The sequence below is a fragment of the Vicia villosa genome, unplaced genomic scaffold (genome assembly GCF_029867415.1).
Source record: "Vicia villosa cultivar HV-30 ecotype Madison, WI unplaced genomic scaffold, Vvil1.0 ctg.001245F_1_1, whole genome shotgun sequence".
In the NCBI taxonomy this organism is placed as follows: domain Eukaryota; kingdom Viridiplantae; phylum Streptophyta; class Magnoliopsida; order Fabales; family Fabaceae; genus Vicia; species Vicia villosa.
In genome coordinates this window covers 517247-538162 of record NW_026705548.1, presented here as the reverse complement: position 1 = coordinate 538162, position 20916 = coordinate 517247, and the positions used below count along the sequence as shown (strand labels likewise).

At 34.9% G+C, this 20916-nt stretch overlaps 1 protein-coding gene across 1 annotated transcript; it reads left to right on the top strand.

Annotated features, from left to right (window-relative positions):
- Positions 1–212: 212 nt before the first annotated feature.
- LOC131634155 (uncharacterized) lies at positions 213–6267 on the top strand. The gene is made up of 12 exons (XM_058904810.1): positions 213–363; positions 448–546; positions 626–710; positions 1209–1278; positions 2470–2530; positions 3524–3577; positions 3768–3924; positions 4012–4099; positions 4294–4403; positions 4973–5079; positions 5674–5784; positions 5879–6267. Exons 1-12 carry the CDS (start codon positions 274–276, stop codon positions 5993–5995), a joined length of 1149 nt encoding a protein of 382 aa, XP_058760793.1. The 5' UTR covers positions 213–273; the 3' UTR covers positions 5996–6267.
- The last annotated feature ends 14649 nt before the right edge of the window (positions 6268–20916 follow it).

Sequence of the window (20916 nt, the reverse complement as noted above, 5' to 3'; positions counted from 1 at the left end):
ATAATTTTGGTTTAATATTATTTTATCTTGCATGTTAATTTTAAGGTTATTTTAATCTTTAAACTTAAAAAAATGTTAAAACATCGTGCTAATCATGTTCGTCTAATTAATTAGACAATCTCTTAATTTTTCATCACTAATTAAAGAAAAAGAATTAAAGAAATAATATTTAGTCAAACACCAAAATAAACTGAGTTTAAAATGATAAAAAAAGTCAATGCGCAATTTTGATAGGGGGAAGATGAGTTTGAGAGACGAGTGATTAAGGAGAGAATGACGGAAGCTTGCATCCGAACCGCCGTAGACGCCATACACTCCTCTCCATATCAAGCCGTTCTCTATCTTGCTGGTGGAGCTTCTCAGGTTTTCTTCTCCTTCTCTCTCTGCGTGCTTTTCTATGTTTTTCAATGAACGAATTCAATCATCCAATCCATTCCATGTGATCAGGCTCTAGGTTTATTGCTATCTGTTCCCGGTGCTTCAAATACTGTCCTCGAAGCTGTGGTTCCTTACTCTAGAATGTCTTTGATCCAGTTACTTGCCAAGGTCCATTTCTTTTTCATCTTCAATTTCATTACTATACCAACCTAGTTGCACTCTTTTGATTGATTGTTTTTTCGTGTAGATTCCATCCCAATTTTGTAGTCAACAGACTGCTGAAGATATGGCTTTATTGGCTTATAATCGCGCCCTTAAACTCTCCACTCCAGGTTGGGAGCTTATCCTAAGCGTGACACCGGAAACACAATACTAACACTACGGCACTGACATGTCGACACCGAAATTAATTTTAAAAAATTAATTAATTAAATGTTATCACAAGTGTCGGTGTCGGTGTCAATTTCAGATACGACACGCACACGCCTTTTCTCAGAGGTGTCAGTGCTACATAGATCCTTATTCAAGTATTACATTTATCAGTCATATTTTTGGTTTTTCAATGTGTATTGATAATCCTATTTTTGGTTTTTCAGCTTCTTTTCATAAGCTTTCAAGTTTATGAAGAGTTTTTTTTTTTATCAAAAGTTTATGAAGAGTTGAAGACAGCTTATAGCTTACATGAAAACAGTTTGACTCTGTTTTCTCTTTTGTTATAAAAATAACTTAAATACAAGAACTTATATGATTAGCATATATGCCTAAATCGCTTAATTAACTTATTTATCCAAACAGACTCTTATGTTGTATGGATTTTACTTGTTGATTAGGATCCCCGGTTGTTGGTGTGGGCTTCACTGGTTCTTTGGCGAGCAGTCGCCCAAAGCATGGGGAACACAGGTAGTATTCTCTAAATTTACTTTTATTAAAAATGGTTGATGAAACTTACATTGTTCAGTTTCAGCGTATTTGTAAGCTTTTAAATATTTTTCTGATATGCTCAAATTCTGAAAAGTCTTTCTGTGGGACTCTCTATGCCACATTACTTGATTTGTGTATACAAGTTTCTTCCATCTCATAGGCTTATTGCCAACGGGATTCCTGATTATGTTTGAACATGTTGTACCTTGAGTACACCTTAGGTTAATAAGTTCATGTAAGATCTTGCAAAACTAATCTAGCAACACCACGTGAAGCTACCCTAGGAATGTCAATCGGTTAAACTTATTTGTATTAAGAACAGGGCTAGGTTAATGTGACTGGTTTGTAGATCAAGTTTTGCTGGAAACATTAATAAGCTAGGTGGAATTTAACGAAAATAGGAAATATACTGCTACAACCTCTTGGATTGTAAAAACTTGTGTTTCAGGAATTGTTTGTAGAGTGTATTTGTTCAAGAATGAGACAATACAAACTGTTATCTACCACGACTGAAATTAGTTAATAACACTGTTATCAAATGGCGGCATCATGGCTGCTATGGCGGATATACATGGCGGTTTTCGGGCTCGCCACAATGTTAAATATCGGCCGATACTGCGTTTTTTTTGCCATAATCCGCTATAACGGCGCTACAAAGCGGCCGATATTGCGTTTTTTTTTTGCCATAATCCGCTATAATGGCGCTACAAAGCGGCGGATATTGCGGCTTTTTCTGCCATAATCCGCTATAACGGCGCCACAAAGCGGCTGGTATGGTGGGATTTTGGCTCTCTGCCATGGACCGCCATGGACAATACTGGTTATTAAGGCCTGGATTTATTTTGGTAATCATATATAGGATGTAATATTGAGATTGTCATCTACGACGCGAGATTTATAACGAGGGAATATATTTGGTAATCATGACATCCTGCAAAGATATGTTTTCGAAAATGCAGCTAGCAGTATTAGTCATGAGAAAATAAAGATACTAGACAATCATGACTTGGTACTAGTTAAACTCAACCATATAGAAGTGCATTACTTCTGCTTTTCAAGTTACCTCGGGATTTATTTTGTATAATTTGATTGCAGGACTTTGGATCTTGTTAATCTATCATATTTTGGGGAAGACTAGTCACATCTGAACTTCTTTACTTTTATTTATAGATTTTATATGTCAACAAGGACAGCTGACCGACTTTGGATATCAAGAGTGACCTTGACCAAGGTTGTTATTATGAACTTGAGGCTAAACATGTGATACTTTCATGCGCACGCAAACTAACACGGGAATTCCCTAACATACTCCTACTTATTTATTACTAGAAGTATACAGACTATACCTTTTTTATTTGGACAAAAACTCATTCTATTTTTTTTCAAAAATCATTTAAGACAATGGATATTAATGTAATTCACAATAGTCGTACACTAAAAAGCTAGGAAGTAACCTCAGATAGGACAATCCTGCTATATCCTTGATTAATTTAATATTTAGAAAAGAATAAATTGAGAAGCAAAGTTATAATTGGAAATCAATTCAAACAAATAAGGGAAAAAATAGAGTTAGGAGTAATAACTAGAGACACCAAAAATGAAATGTGAGGAGATTGCACTTTGTTTTGTGACCCTCTCTTCAATTTCACATGAAGAACAAGTATCTCTGGTTTCTATCATTAGTGGAATGAGAATTATAGTTTGAAAAACAAGCAGGGGAAATTCTAAGCGAGCACAATAACTACAAACAAACCACCAACATATAGTCAATCACCATATCCTCAGTGTCTTTCCCCACCGAGATGGCATCAATGGCAACCCTAGCGGTTCTAAATGGTAAATCAAAGGCGGTGGCTTAGCGGCGGCGGTGGATTTTATGGTGCTAACCCCCAGTTCCACACAGAAAACTACCAAAATCAGTTGATGGTGGCAATGGAGGAACAAGCTGATGCTACCGGAACATTTCCAACAAAGTGACGGTAGGAAAGGGAAGAGAACAAGAAAGTGGAAAATTTGGATTTCAAAAATAAAAATTGTAATTTAAATTACTACCTGCTGATTAAGCCATTTTAAAAATGAGTTTTTTTTGTCCAAATGAAAAAAAAGTGTAGGATGTTAATATACTCCTAATTTGTAAAAGATAAGTATATTAGCAGTTTCCCCAAAACCACCACACAGACATAAATATTTATATTTGTTGATTTTGCTAACTATTTTAATTTAGGGGCTTCGTACTCGAGAAGAAGAAGATAGAGTTTCGAGTCATCTTTTGCTCAAGGTGTGTAACATGTTGTTTTGTTTTCCTCTATTTTTCTCCCTTATAAGATAACGATAAAAACATCTGAGGTCCCATAAAATTAGATCAGGAACATTTGGAAGCTAAACTTTATTTTATCCCTTTCTTCATATTTGGTTAAATATCTTGATTTTTTGGCTTTCTTTTTGCTCTTTTTTCTGTTCTGTTCAAGGCTATTGCAAATGCATGTAAGGTTCCTTTAAACGCTGTTCCGGGGATGAGTGAATCAGATGTATCTGATGAATGTGAAAAGCTATTCAATGAAGATCAAGAGTTAGAACAACTTATTAACGGTCAAATATGCTTCAAGATTTATCCATTTAGAAGTGGTATAGTTGAATCTTTGTGCAGAAGCAATATTATTAGTACAGTTACATTTACTTTCTTATTGCTGATTGTATATGCTTTGGTTTCAGAGATACCAGCACAAAGGAAAATAATACTGCCTGGTTCCTTCAATCCCTTACATGATGGGCATCTCAAGCTCATGGAAGTAGCAACTCGGTACAGAAACTCGTGTTATTTGCTAAATAAATGCACAAATTTATATATTCTATGTTTAATGTATTTAATGGCTACCTATTGAATGACGAATCTAACTAGGATCAGTTATCTATATGTATGATGGTTTATTTAATTTTTTTTTTCATGTTGGTAATCTTAATTCATAATCTCAATTATTAAAGCGCATAATGCAGCATTTGTGGTGATGGGTATCCATGCTTCGAAATATCTGCGGTCAATGCAGACAAACCTCCATTATCAGTGTCTCAGATTAAAGATCGCGTCAAACAATTTGAGAAAGCTGGTGAGGTTATTTTATGCTCTCCTGGGTTCAATATTCAAAACTCAGTTCATGTCTATGTGCACTAATTTTTTTAAAGCTAATTTGTTACACGATTTTATGAAGGAGACTATTTATATTTTCATCCTTAACAGGGGCTTATTTATTGCCTTTCTAATGTACCATGTATTATATAATTGGTAATGTCGTAGTATTTTACATATAAAACTGAATGAGATTAACATTTTTTTTTTAATTTTAAGATAAGCTCGTATGACAATATGTTAGACTGAAGAGTAGAATTAAAAGGACTCAAATGAATTAGGATTAGTTAGGGAAGTTAGTCAGCAAATTGTATTTTGAGAGAAAACCGAGTAAGAGCTCTGGTGACAAGTGGAAACCCTTGGGGCGAGTATATCTTGGTTTTTCTGTTCAGATTTGTTCGTTCAATAAAGTAGTTCTTTCTATTTCTCTATTTTTCATCAATTTCGCAAATATGATACTCCGAGCTTATTACTTTTTTTCAGTACTTAGTTTATTATTGTTTAATGAACCACCTGAAGTTGTAAATGACTTCTCTACAACAATTGCAGGACAGACAGTAATTATATCAAATCAGCCTTATTTTTATAAAAAGGCTGAACTTTTTCCGGGCAGTGCTTTTGTAATTGGTGCTGACACAGCAGTGAGGCTTGTTAATGTAAGCAACTACTTGATTTTCATCATTTCATGTCCTGCAATTTTTCAATACTTGATTGTTTCTAGGGATGTAATCTCAGCTTGCAAAGCAGCTCAATCCCTAGATTCTGTCAAACCATGTTAGTATCCCATATAATTTTTGTGTATTGCTTATTTTGTCTCAACTAGTATATTGCTTATTTTGTCTTTTGATCCTTAAAGGGGTTGGAGCAATTTAACGATGTCTTATGTTTAGCTCTTCCACTGTGCCCAATTTGCAGTGGTTGGTTCTTGTTATTTTAGTCCTAAAATGGTCCAATTTTTGCTGAGCAAAATTGTGTATGTTGTTCAAACATTAAAATTTTAGCCTAGCACATTGAAGGTTCTGGGAAATGAGTAAGATGGCTGACAACAGTTCAGAATAACGAGTTTTTGTAATCTGATTCTGAATTGTGCACAGTAAAAATTAATATAGTTTTGCAGCATTCTATTTCAAGATAATGTGATACAATAGACAATGTGATTCAATACACAATGAGATAATGTGATTCTGAGATTCTCAGTTTGTGCTTTACTTTATTTACTCATTTTAACAAAAAACATGTCATACTTGCAGCCTAAATACTATGATGGGGACTACAACAAGATGCTGAAGATACTTATTGGTTGTAAAGAAACTGGATGCACCTTCCTTGTGGCTGGTCGGAATGTAGACGGTGTATTTAAGGTAGTACCATATAAGAAAAGAGCAATCCTAATTTTGGTATTCATATATTTCCAAGTTCATTGTTATTTATTGAGGCCATTGTGTGGTGCTACAGGTTCTTGCGGATTTGAATGTTCCAGAGGAACTAAATGACATGTTCATCTCCATTCCAGCTGGACAGTTCCGCATGGACATATCCTCTACCGAGATAAGAAAAAAAAGCGGGATGTAAATATTTTTATGGATGAAATCACTTCCTTCCATGGAGCACAAATTTGCATGATAAAAGTCGCAAGCTCTGTCTTATAGAATTTGCAACATTCACAATTACAGGAGGTACAGTTTTCAGACCCAAGATTTATGTTTGTCGAACTATCATTTTCATTGTTGTTTATTAAAGAGGAGTCATGTACGTGTCGGAGACATCAAATACTCATGTACAAATATAAGGGTGTTCCCATTCTTGAATTTCAGTCAATTAAGATCACTGTATTTTAAAGTCAATTGAATTAAACAATCTCAAATGCATCCGGTTCTAATTTGCTGCAACACTGCTATACAATTGGTTTGGGGTGTACCTAAGGGCACCACACCCATTGTTACATGAAAATACAGTTTTTCAATTGAAGATTACAACTTTACCTTCTACAGTCGCATAACCCAATACCATTTTGACTAGAACTAAAAAAAAAAAAAACCCTCTTTAGCTTCATAGTATGATAAGAATATATAAAGGTCAACCACCACAGCCTCCGCCACAAGCTGCTCCACACCCGGCCGCCGCGCAGGCAGAACCATTGGCATATACTGTGGTGCCGGAGTCTTTAGTTGAGTCTTTGGATATTCCATCTGCACAGAAGAAGATAATAGCAGCAAAAAGAGACAGAGCCACTAATACTGCACATAACATATAAACTACACTTGCAAACTCTTCCACCCAGCCACCAACACCGCCACCACCTTGGTGTCTTATCAACAACTCTACCTCTTTCAATTGCCTCACCATTTTATGCGGCACAAAGCTACTCTGCCTCTGTAAACTGTGCGTGGAAGTGGAAAAACCAAAGTTAAAGAGAGAGGCTATACAATTATACTGTCCTTTACGAAAAGGTTATGAATGATTGAATATAGTGGCTTGGGCTGATATATAAGGAAATAGAATGTGAATAAAGTGGAAAACTTTCGGGGAAAATTCTAAAGCATGTGATATGTGTGAATGAAGGAGCTGAATCCTAACCTTATCCTAAACTGTCGAACAAGGTATCGGGTCACGTAAAATACTAGGCTTTTATGCCGAAATGTCAAGGGTTTCATATTCTTATATTGAAATTGACGTGTAATTTCCATAAAAATAAACTGACCAAAGTCTTTCAACTTTGATATTTTATTATTAAGATAAAATAAGGAAACAGTAATTTTAAGTTGGAAATGTCGTTTGTTTGATATGTTATCCATGTTCGAGGAATAAACCACGCAATTTCTTTCTAATTCTGTAGGACGTTCTCAAAATTTATTCGTATTGGTTTTTATGAGAGTCATAGACTAAATTCAATTGTAAACCTAAAAATTAAATTTGATAATAAGTGGTTAAAATATACTGATATTAAGTGATTAAATATAAGGGTTGTTTGTTTCAAACTTTGGAGTAATATTATCGAAAATATGGTTCTTGAAATGTAATATTCTTATTTGAGTTTTTAAATATTGTTCTCGGGTGTTTTTTATTCCCCTACCACTTTTTTTAATGGAAAAGACTTGAATCATATAATCAATAATAAAATTCTGAATACATGTTGGAACATCAATAAAATTGTGAAAACTAGCAAGAGAAGGAGTTGCCATTGTCAAAGCATAGCAACCTCTTTAATTTGTTTTCTAATGAATTTAACATGAAAGCTCATAACTGATTGAGTCAGTAAACGATTACATTTGCAAGAAATAACACTAAAATCTTAGTCGTTTGGTTTTGGAGTGATCTCACTATCCTAAATATTTTTAGCATCTAGCTTGAAATCCACGTTATTATAACTAAGATCAAGCACCCATTTGATAGAAGCCAAGAGACCTAAGGCTTCACCAATGTCAACATCAATAGTAGGCGAAAACCACTTCGTCCGGTCTGCAACAAAAAGACTTTCATCATTTCTAATCTAAGCACCTATTCAAACCTTGTTATTAGTAAAGGATGCATCAATGTTGCATTTTAATCAACCAACCGCATGTTTACTCCACTTAGTATCAATTGTCAATTGCGATAGTGGAGTGATGCTAGTTCTAGTTTGTTGGACATCTCTCCACCCTGACAAAAAGTGCGTAGCTCGATTGCAAATAGTGTTTGGAGAGTCTTAGATAAGTTTCCATAAAGAGTTGTTTTTACATTTCCAAATGCTCCATAAAATAGTTTAGAAAATCGCCTGAAGTTCTTTATTAAAGACCTGCTAAAAGGAAAAAACAACATAAGCAAAATCTCCTCCGTTGTTGATCAAGTGTTGCAGCATAGGCCGAAGCCCCACTTTCTCCCAACATTCGGTACTCTTCGGGCACTGAAAGAACAAGTGGATATTATTCTCATCTCCATCCCTACACACAACACAACTAGAAGGGCAACCGACACCTTTGTCCAGGAGGCGCATACTTGTAGGCACGTAATTCCTACATAAACACCAAAAGAAATTCCTAACCCTTGGGGAGGGGGTCTTCATCTTCCAAATCAAGTCCCACTTCTCATCAATCCTGAGGTGACAGGTGTCAGTGGTTTCGTTAATGTAGTAAGGATAAGCATTACACATAAAAAATCTACCATTTTTTTCAATATTCCAAACTGATTTATCCACATGAACTGCTTCAAATAAAGTAGTATTAACGATTTTTTGCGCAACTCCACCCCCACTTAAGGATAAATCAAGTTCAAATTCTATTATTTACCATTCGAGCTCACTAGATCTGAAACTTTAAGATTTGCCATAACCAGATTTTCTGGCAAAGGATTAACTATCGAAGGGCTGTCATGAAGCCAATTTCAACCCCAAACTGGGATGTTCTCTCTCAAACTGATGCTTCATTTATATCCTCCTCTCACCACAAATTTATAACTCCAAATACTTTGCCACACATAACTAGGATTGTGTCCGATCTTTGAATTCAGAAAATCACAGTTGGGAAAGTACTTAGCCTTATAGAGACGACTAACCATATTGTTTGGATTTGTCATGAGACTCCAAACTTGTTTACTGAGCATAGCATAATTGAACGCACTAAGATTTTTGAATCCCATACCACTGACGTTCTTAGGCATAAACAACCGGTCCCACGATAGCCAGCGAATATCTTTAGCTCTATATCTTTTATGGCCCCATTAAAACGAGTTCAACATTTTCTCAATTTCGTCACTTAAGGAGGAAGGTAGTAAGAATATATTCATGATGTAAGTCAAGATGGATTGAAGAACAGATTTAATAAGAGTTTCTCTCCATGCTTGAGATAGACTTCTGCTGCTCCAAGAATTTATTTTCTTCCAAATTATATCTTTAACAAACTTAAAAGTAGCTTTTCTACCTCTCCCAATCATAAAAGGAACTCCAAGATATTAATCAGTACCCAAGGTTTGTTGTAATCCTAAAGACCTAACCAATAAGTTTTTAATATCTGAATCAACATTCCTATTACAATAAAATTTAAACTTCTAGAAATTGATGGCTTGACTGGAATTTTCTTCATTCATGGTAAGAATATGTTTCATCACATTAGCTTCATTCATGGATGCTCTGAAGAAAAGAAAACAATCGTCGACAAAGAGTAAATGAGATATAATAGGAGCATTCTTACACACTTTTATGCCGTGAATATCCCCTCGAGCTTCCGCTTGCTTGATAAGAGTTGAAAGACATTTTAAGCAAATAATAAATACATACGAGGCAAGGGATCACCTTGCCTCAACCCTCGATCAGGAACAATCAGCCTCATCATGTTACCACTTTTTACCATGGAGTAGTCAACTGTTTCCACACAAAGAATGATCCACCCAATTCATTTCTAACAGAAACCCATAATGGCAAGAACATCCTTAAGATAATCTCAATCGATCATGTCACAAGCTTTACTAATATCAAGTTTCAGAGCCATGTCACCAATCTTACTCTTAGTTTTAGACTTCATATGATGGACCACCTCAATAGCAGCTATGACATTATCCAGGATAGATCTATCAAAAACAAAAGTCGATTGATTATTTGAAATTCACTTGTCAAGAACTCTCTTGAGACGATTTACTAGGACTTTTGCTATAACTTTATACAAAACATCACATAGCAATCTGTCTCCAATCTTTCATAGAAGTTTGGGCATCGCCTTTTGGAATAAAGGTGATATTAGCCATATTAAGTTTTGTTGGAAAAATTACACCAGCCAAGAGCAACTAGCATTTTCAAATGCAAATAAAAAGGTGGAAAGGTGGAAGTATAACATTTTCATAAGAATAAAATCTACTAATTATAACTTCTCATTATCCTTCACATTTATTTATATATTTTTATAATTTTAAATAGGGTTAAATATACAAACCCCCTTGTAATATTAGCGAGATTCGATTTAGGCCCCTGTAATTTTTTTTTAAAACCCCCCTCGTAATTTTCAGATTCTGTCAAATAGGCCCCCGATTGCCAGATTGCAGAAAAGATTCTTTTATTTTACCGATTGCAGAAAAGATTCTTTTATTTTACCAACGTGGCAGTCCACGTAGCATTTTTTATTTTTTATGAGTTTTTTAAATCCACGTGGAATTTTTTAGTTATTATTTTTCAATTTTCTTTTCTTTTTTAATTACATATTATCTTTTCTTACAATTAATATTTTTAAGAACTATTATGTTAGTTTTTTATTAATATTTTCTATGAATGATTAGTTTAAAGTAATCAAAATATTACATTAAGCCAAGCAGCCCAACCCAGCAGCCCAGCACCTGAAGATTTAAAAACAAATGTTTAAAAGAGCTTTATAAACACTTCCACTTGTTATTGAAATTTCGACGTGGGACTTCCTTTGACATCTATATTGAAAACATCAGCATTAAAACAAGACCAAACCAATTGCATCATAATCCACATCTTTTAGAGAATGAAAATGCCATGTTTCAGGAAAATAAACTAGAGGAGGCCATGCAACAGTATGAAAAGGTTACCCACTTGTGTTTCTTCCGCTCTTCAACATAATTCTTTATTATTCCTTATCCATGGGAGATGACTTCATGTTCCAGTTGTTTGGGAAGTATAGGGATATGAATTTAATTTGGGACTAAAAGTGCAGTGGCTCTTTCGGATATTCAATGCCCTATGGATCACCATGCAAGTAGTTTCAGAGCTCTTCTTTATCCTGACATCAATATGGTTGAACCAATTCTACTACATCTTTGAAATGCTATGCACATGAAAACAACATCCATTCATGAAAATAACATTCATTCATGGTCGTTCATGGTCGGGCTTGGAAACAACACAAGCAGTGTCTCATACATGTGAATGAATAATGCTTATTACAGGCTATGTAAATGAATAAAGACCATGCTTTTGAACTATGTTTCAGTTAATATTTCTTTCTATATTCAAAATATATTTTTGTGTTATCTTAATATGGTGGTTGAGAGAATGCTTGTGAATGACAGTGATGGTTTGTATAACAACTCACAACATCACAAATATGTGTTTGAGTTCATTCAAATATATGCATGCATGTTAATATAACTATTTTAGCACTACAACTGACATTTAAATATAACTTTTATTCCAAAAAAAAACTATCTTATGTTTGGTGAAATGGAACACAAGCAAGAACAAGACAGTGGTAACCAGAATAATATTTATGTTAACACACTGAAAGCTCATGCTATGAAAGTGAGCTGGCTGTGATGTGAGTTTCACGTGACTTTCTTCTCGGTTTTTAGCTTGCGTCCAACAGAAAATTTGTGGTAAACATAAAACATACTACAAGATCCAAATACTCTCATATAGTCCAAGGTTTATCAAGCAAAGTTCTATCTATATAATTGCAGCACACTTCAACTCAAGACTAAAATCTAAGTACATATCAGTAGAAAGTGTTATGGAAGTAAAAGTGTTTGAAACAAGACAAACCTTAATTTAAAGCATACGTGGATTTTTTATCAAGCTGACTCTATCAAATATAGGTTGAAATATACTGCTCCTTGATCCTTAAACCATGCATGCAGTAGTAATACATAATAATTGCAGTATGTAATATCTTCCTTGCACTGCCATGGATTTTGAAGTTATGTTGCACTTCACATGAATTTTAAAGTCCCACATTGATTATTATATCAACAAAACAAGTGTTTATAAAACACACACACCACTAGGTTATCAATTTAAAAACATACCATGTGTTCATGGGCCATAAGCCCAAAGTTTTCATTAAAATAATTTTGTTTTCATTAAAATAATTTTGTTTGATTAAAAAAATAAACGAAAAATTAATAAATATTTAATAAAATAATAATTAAATAATTAATATATATTCTGTAAAAATTTAATATATAAAATAATTTTAAAAATAGAAAACAAAAAGTAAAAAAGAAAAATTTAAAAAATAATCCACGTAGATTTGAAAATAATAAAAAAAATTAAAACAAATGCCATGTAGACTGCCATGGTAGGAAAAAAAAAGAATCTTAAGAGAAATAGTGAATCTAGGGGCCTAACAGATAGAATCTAAATGTTACAAGGGATGTTTTACAAAAAAAACTTTACCAGAGACTAAAATCAAATCTCGCTAACATTACAGGGAGTTTGTATATTTAACCCTTTTAAATAAAACAAATTTTATTGAGAAATTTCAAATTTCCATCAAACACATAAATAAACATATTATTCATGAAAATATTAATCATAGTACAACATTTCAAAAATTATAATTTCAAACTTCAAAACAAACACACTTTAATTATAAATTTGACATTGAAAATATTCTTTCAATTATTTATTTTAATATTTTATAAAATTGGTGACTAATTTGATGATTTTTATAGAGATCTGTCCATCCTTTTAACATAATAAAGAAATGACAATCTATATTGTTTAGTATAAGAAATTTATAATAAAGGAAAAATAATATATGTTGTGTTATAAGGAATTACATTCTATTTTGTTTGGTACGAGGAATATATAATAAAAGAATAATAATAATCTAACTTGTCTGTTATAAGGAATGCTAAAATATTTAAGTCAATGTGGTCCTCGATTAATCATTTTTTCACTAAAAAGTTATTGTGTGGACATAACTTATATTAAAATTAAAACTTGTATAAGTTGAAAAAGATTCATTTCATCTCTTTCAAGTAATCTGGAGTGTTATCAATAAAGTTCGTGCGGTAATTAAATAAAAAAATAAATTTAATATGGTTATTACTAATATTCATTAATAAAAATATAATATTGATTAAGAATACTATATTAGTTTTGATTGAATTAAATAATTAATAAAAAATAGTAGAATAATAAAAGATGAACACTATTATTTAGAAGTTTGAGTGAGCATGTTCAAATTATTTAACTAATTTATGCAATTAATGTATATAGAGTATTGGCATCTTTCAAAACTCAATGATGTTGTACTTAAAAATTTACCATAAGAAAATTGGATTTGAGTCTACGGTTCAAATAAGAATTAAAGAAACTTAAAAAAAAAAAACCGAGTAACTAAAATTAATAAAATAAGTTTTATTTTTACTTTGACATTTTATTTCATATTAAATTTAAAAATAATAAAAATTATGCAGAAATAAATACAATAATTACGACGCTACTCTAATAAATACAAGAATTAATCTTATCAAAGAAGAAACAAAAAGGTGTAGAACTGGGGGCTGATGAATGATTGGATGCCTCCTGATCTTCGATATGCGATTCAAGCTATTTTACCCCATTGGCTTCGGACGAGAAAGATACTATTCGTTATGGTGGAACTATGAAGGGTGATTTTTCTGTTGGGAATGCCTATAGAGAATTGCAGCATGATACAGGTGAAGGAAATGATGCTATATGGCAGGATATTTGGAGCTTACAGGTCCCGGAGCGTGTTCGGGTGTTCATCTGGTTACTCACGCATGATAGATTAATGACGAACTACCGTAAAAGTCTGTGTGGTATGGGTGATGCTGCTTGTGAGTTGTGCGGAAATGTTTGCGAATCTGCTTTACACGCTGTCAGGGATTGCAGAGTAGTGCAACGAATGTGGAACAAGATTGTGCCAAGCGATTTATCTAACATTTTCTTTGCAGATGACTTGTAGGTTTGGATAAGAATGAACATGAATTGCCATGGTGCAAACCAAGACTGGAGAGAGATTTGGGCGATAGGTTGCCATGCTTGTTGGAATTGGAGAAACAAGGACATCCATATGGACAACCATCCAAGACCTTACAAACCTGAGCTCGTTATCATGGACAGAAAACAGCAATACATCATTGCAAATTCAATCAAGCAGAATATTGTGAAAAAACAGGTTACTATAGAGCATATTGCTTGGATCCCTCCGCAGCCAGATTTCGTAAAGCTGAATGTTGATGGATCCTGTGGCAAAGATAGCTTATCAGGCTGCGGTGGTGTCATTCGTGACAGTAGGGGTCGTTGGCTTTGCGGTTTCACCAAGTATATTGGATACTGCAACGCGTTCACAACAGAGGCGTGGGCAATTTATGAAGGCCTCAAGCTCACATTGGCTAGAGGACACATAAAGATTATAGTTAATATGGATGCAAGGAAGGTTATCGAAGAAATCTTACGGAAGGATAGCAAAGGTTCCTCTGCTTCTGCGTTGATCCGGTAGATTAGGTTGCTTATGGCCAATCACGATGTGGTCATTTTAGAGCATACGTTTCGGGAGGCCAACTCCATAGCTGATAAGCTTGCTAGAGACGCAAGGTTGTTAAACAATGGATTGCAAGTCTTTGAAGAGGCTCCTGATCATTTCATGGTTCTTCTCCAAAAGGATGCTGTTGGGATTTTGCTTGATAGAGTTGTTGCTTTTTAGTTTTTTGCTTTTTTGGGCTTAGGCCCTCCTTCTTATCAAAAAAAGAAAAAAGAAAAAGGTGTATGCAAAAAGAGAAAAGTAGCTATAAGTTGTATGAAGCACAAGCACGCACATTAACAAGATTTTTTGATTGACACATTAGTAAGACTGAAGAATATGATAAAGGATGGTACACATTGCCCTTAAACCAGACATACATAACCTATTCTAAGTTCTAACACAAACAGGCTAGCACGGTAAAAGTAAAAACACAGCAGCAAAGCAATGGAGCCAGAAAAAGAAAAGAGAAGTAACTAATAAAGAAAAACTCCATAAGGATCAAAATTAGGACATTGAAAGTTCACTACATGAATACTTCAATGTGGTATAGAAAATAAGCATAATATCGATGAAGTCCATCGTAGAAGGACTTTGGAGAAGGGTCGTATATCCAAAATTAACACTCTAACGTTTAAATTAGTAAAGTCAAAGAGAAAAAATTTGTGTAACGAATTATACTTAGCATAATGCAGAATCACATTTATATAAGAACGGGGTTAGAACCGACTCCTTAAAAATTGTGCCATGTGCGGCAGACCGTGGGATGAACTCCAATAATTGAGATGTGGGCAACGTCTATCTTTGGTGCAAGACTTCCTAATAAGAGTACATTTGTTAGTCAATCTAAGTGGACATAGTTTTAAATTGTACCTTTGTATTATACTGGTCTTATTGGGTCGTTTGACCAGTCCGAAATAATCAATAAACAACATAGAAATGAGTTTGATAAATTTACCCTATGTAATGAATTAAAATATAGGTCTCTTTTGTCCTTCTTCTTTGAATTTTTTTTACATATCACTGTCGCACGCTCGCGAAATGTGAACAGAGTCGCCACCAATATATTTATCCCAAAGAGGGAAAGGGATATCAGAAAACCTGGAATAAAGAAAGGACGAGGTCTTTCGACCAGAGATAGGGTACGGGAGTCGGTTACGCGAGGGGAAGGTACTAGCACCCCTCACGCCCATCGTACTCGATGGTATCCACCTATGTTTGTTCTATTCTAAGGGTGTATAAATCTAAAGCTTAATTACTAAGGAAATGCATGCAAATGAAAGAAAAGAAACACACGGGGAAAATAAGGTTTATAAATAGTTGTGCTCGCTTAGGCCCCGCGACCTAATGCCTACGTATCCTTTTCAGGAATCAGAGCGCCGTAGTTCGGCTCTTTAGTTTTTGTTTGTTTTTGTGTTTTTTAGTTGAACAGTTACATTCACACTCCGCTGCTCGACCTCTGGAGTCTTAAGCTGGGAATGGAGCGGAAATAACGTGTCCGATTAGGAGAAAGAATGCCCTGAAGGCAAGAGAAAGAATGCCTCGGAGGCAAGAGAGAGAAGAGAGAAAGTTGGTTTGTGTTTTTTATGGTGTAAGTCCATGATGAACAAAACCCAATACAAGGTTCCGCACCACTTCATTACTTTGATTAGGTCTGAACCTTTATTAAGTGTTTTAGATGTTTTTGGTTGAGTGTTTTTTTAAGGGAATTTACTTTGCAATTCGAATCACATAAAAATGCATAATGATCGAGAAGCAGATTAGGGAATGAATCCCACTCACTTCTATCCCATTATGTAATGTTCGAGAAACAGATTAGGGAATGAATCCCACTCATTTCTATCCCATTAATTAATGTTCGAGAAACAGATTAGGGAATGAATCCCACTCATTTCTCTCCCATTAAGTAGTGACAGAGAAACAGATTAGGGAATGAATCCCACTCATTTCTATGTCACTAAGTGATTGAGAAACAGATTAGGGAATGAATCCCACTCATTTCTCTATCACTTTCTTAATGTGATTCGCATCTTCCTTTATTAAATGTTTTAAAGTTGAAAAGGAAAAGAAGAAAACTATCCTAAAATGAATAACTAGCCTAAGTGTTATGAAGGGAACTTCTAAGTCCTAATGTTGTCATGGTTTCTACCTAAAGTTAGGAATTAAAGAGACATGAAAATAAAGTCACAATTAGAAGTCATAAGCAAGATACATGAGCAAAATTGAGTAAGGATACAATGGTACAAAATTATATACAAGCATGAAGTAACAAGCCAAAAAATATGGTACAAAAGTGGCCTAAAAATACTACTATTTTTATATTGATTTTAATGAGAGGAATTGAATTACAAATTAAGCAAAAAGAATTAAAAGAATGAATTAGCCTAAACTAATATTTTTTTTGTGATCATTTTCTATGTCTAAAATTATGTTAAAGTCTAAAAATGATAGGAAAAATTAGTATTTATCACCTAAAGAAAATTGGTAGAAATCTAATTAAACCTAAATTAAGATGTAATGGAAACAGGGGGGGTGCCAAACTGAAATACAGGGGTGATTAGCAAACAGGGCGCAGGGCCCAACAGAGTTGTTTTTTGTTACAGATTTCATCTCTTGTCAAGAAAAACTGGGCTAATGGGGGGTGTGATCTGAATTCGGCCCATAGTGTTTTATTATTCAGATTTTGATTATTGATCCATTTATTTATTATACAAAATAATAATAATGATAATAAAACAGATAATTAAGTGAAAAGAGGAAATAATTGAAAGAGGAAATAGGGTTTTGTGTTGTGACCTTTCAGCTTGTTCCATATTCTTCTTCTTCGCGATGGAATCGGCGCAGCTCACCTTCGATCAACCAATTGACACCGCCGTACACGGCCTCTTCCTCCGCCTTGACTCTTTATCAAACCTCCGCTCATCTCTCATTATCTTCTCCGATCAGTCTTCCGGCGAGCCTCCGTCGTTAATGCGAACAAACTTCGTTTCGGCTCACCCTCTCAATTCAGACACACTCGATTATCCTCTCAAATCGTTCGTCCCTCGCTCTCACTCAATCTGTTATCTTCTCGCTTTCGACTTTGTCTTCTCATCAATCTTTTTCCTTTTCTTGTTTCAACCGTTTTCTATATTGATGGTGATGTTGCGATGCTGTTGTTACGTTTGTGATGAAGGTGGGGCGCGATGATGATTGAAGTGGTTGGATGCAGATGATTCTTGAAGGTGAGTTGAAGATGCATCGAGGAAGAAATTGAGTATTTTGAAGACTCAGAGAGAATGCGAAGGTTGGAGATGAAGGTGTTCTGTTATCGGTTTGTTAAGATTCTTCTTTCAGCTCTTTCTTGTCGTCGTATTCTATTCTCTGTAATGCAGAATGTGAATTTCTCGCAGGATGAATGATGATGGGGGCTCTTGAAGATTGATTGCAGATGATGAAGTATGTGAAGGAGTTTGATGAATGGTGAGAGAAGTTGAAGAATATGAATGAGGAAGACTGAGAAGTGATGGAAAATGGTGGATGGTGTTGATTGATGAAGATGATGAGAGGCTCAAGGTGAGAAAAACGGGAGGGAGTGAATGTGATGAATGATGAAGAAGTTGCAGAGAGAATGAAGTGAAGAGAGCGATGAAGGTGAAGTGAATTGTGGAGAATTGAAGATGAGGTGAAGGAGAAATGGTGGAGATTGATGAATGTGAAGAATGGTGGAGATTGATGAATGTGAAGAATGGTGGAGATTGATGAATGTGAAGAATGGTGGAGGTCCCTATCTTATAGCAATGAAGGTCAGTTCTCTCTGAATTTTCTGTTATTCTGTTAGATGCTGGTAGTTAGGAATGAAATCTGTTAGGGATTGTAACTGTTAGTTATAGGGTTGGTTCTGTTATATACTGAAAAGTTGGTTATGTGATGGTTAGGAGTTAGTTATATGCTGTTGGTTTTCTGTTATGGCTTGTTTACAAATTCTGTTAGGATTCGGTTAGGACTTGTATAGGACCTGTTAGCAATAACTTATGCAGGGACTGATTGTTTGGTCATTTGGATATGTTTGGATATAGTGAATGAATGCTAATGTGCAGGGATTGGTTTTGCAGGGCTGCAGCCATATAATATATGTCAACTGGTGCAATGGTATAATAAATGTGAGCAAAGCTTGGAGAACAATACGGAAATATGAAGATCCAGGAATAAATATAGGATGCTTATATTCTGTACAGGGTTTTTAATGTCAAAGATTTGTAATGAGATTTGTACTTTGAAATTTAGATCTTGTACTTTGGTGGCTTTTTGAATGTTTGGAATGGTTCTTGTAATAGAACTTGGATGGTTTTGAATTGAATGGACATTGCAACTTGATAATTCAATGGGCCCTTTGATGAAGAACATGGTTTTGTAATTGTTGTGACTTTGAAAGTAATAAATTTTGAATGAAACTCTTCGGATCTTTACTTGTAATATATATATTTGAAATGTGTGGACTTTGATGTACAAGGAATGAGCTTTTTGTAATGGATGTATGTTTTGAACATTTGAATGATGATGGTTGATGGATAATGCTAGTACTTGAACCAATGAGTGTGTTTACATTTTTTTATAATGATGAATGATGTAGAATGTAGAATTTGGATGATGTAGAAATAATTTGAATCCACCTTAAATGGGAACCTAGAAACAATAGTAAGCTCCCAACTCTTTGAAATCCTTAATCCTGTGCTAGATGAATGCGTGACTTATTTTAGATGACCTAATATGCGAATGATTATGAGAACAATAAGCCAGATAGAAATAAAAATTAGGTGGGCAAATTTTGGGGTGCAACAGTTGCCCCTATTTAATCGTCTTAAACCTGAAAGTGAGATCGGCGTTAGCCTTTCGAGCATTCGAGGTAGAAGAAGATTAAATACCAGGTGAACCTGAAAATTTGCTTGGAGAAAGATGAGATCCACTGGGATGAAAATGACATCAACTCTAAGGAAGATTGTATCAACTCTAGGTTGAACAAATTAACTCTGGGTTAAAAATGAAATATAACTCAACTCTGGGTCGGAGAATAAAGGGAATTCAACTCGGGGTTGGATAAGAGGTAAACATCAATTCTGGATTGAGAACGGAAATGGAACTCAGTATTAGTGGGACAAGATATGGGTATCAACTCTGGGTTGAGACAGGGTAATTTAACTCTGGGTTGAAAGAGGGTAGATGAACAGTTTAGAAATGACCGTCAACTCTGGATTGAGTGGAAAAATAAAGATGACCGACAACTATGGGTTGAGTGGGAAAGACAAAAGATGACCGTCAACTCTGGGTTGAGTGGGAAAAGGATCAACAAGGAATAACCGTCAACTCTGGGTTGAGTGTGAAAAGAGAAAAGATAACCGTCAACTCTGGGTTGAGTGGGAAAATGATCAACAAGGAATAACCGTCAACTCTGGGTTGAGTGTGAAAAGAGAAAAGATAACCGTCAACTCTGGGTTGAATAAAAGATAACCGTCAACTCTGGGTTGAGTGGGAAAGAAAGGGTTAACCGTCAACTCTGGGTTGAACACCAAAACATCAACTCTGGGTTGAAAAAGGGATAACCGTCAACTCTGGGTTGAGTGGGAAGAGATAATTAACTCGGGGTTAAAAGATGAAAGGAAAGTCAACTCTGGGTTGAACACAAAAACATCAACTCTGGGTTGAAGAAAGATGAACATGATTGACTTTGGGAGATGACACCACAATGGTAGCTCTGAGTGATCCGGTGGAATATCAATTGAATGTTTTATAGGGACCTCATCTGATGAGTAACTTGGCTTATGCTTCATATGCAAATGTTTGATTAATTTTATGCGCTTCTGAAGATGCGATGCAATAATGTTCTATATGCGGTGTACTGATGGATTGTTCAGGGTTTCTGCTTTGTGTAGAATAGATTAGGCGGAATCCTGAAACTCTACTTGAGATTCAAGGTGAGGTGGATGCCCCTGCTTTATTGATGATTGGATTATTAATGGATAAATGCCAATGAGAATGCAATGATATGCATGATGCATGTATGACTATGGATGGAATGTTTTGTTTCCAAGATACAAGGAGTGGATGGAGGATATCCTTTGTGGAAAGGTCATTGCTTGAAAGATAGAACTTATGAAGGTGAGGTGTTCGGCTTGACTCCTCGACACCTATCTCGATATCTGACACTTGATTGAAGATGAAGAGATGAATTATTACTAGCTTGCCCCAGCTTGTATGGTCTTTTGATTTAGGATTTTGATAATGTTTGAATCATGGAGATTTGCAATGGTCTGCCCCAGT

Bases quoted from the DNA above. Each gene is read 5' to 3' on its own strand.
- LOC131634155 (XM_058904810.1), top strand. From the start codon at position 274: ATGACGGAAGCTTGCATCCGAACCGCCGTAGACGCCATACACTCCTCT. The intron at 547-625 runs GTCCATTTCTTT...TTTTTCGTGTAG, and splicing joins TGATCCAGTTACTTGCCAAG to ATTCCATCCCAATTTTGTAG. The intron at 3,578-3,767 runs GTGTGTAACATG...GTTCTGTTCAAG, and splicing joins CGAGTCATCTTTTGCTCAAG to GCTATTGCAAATGCATGTAA.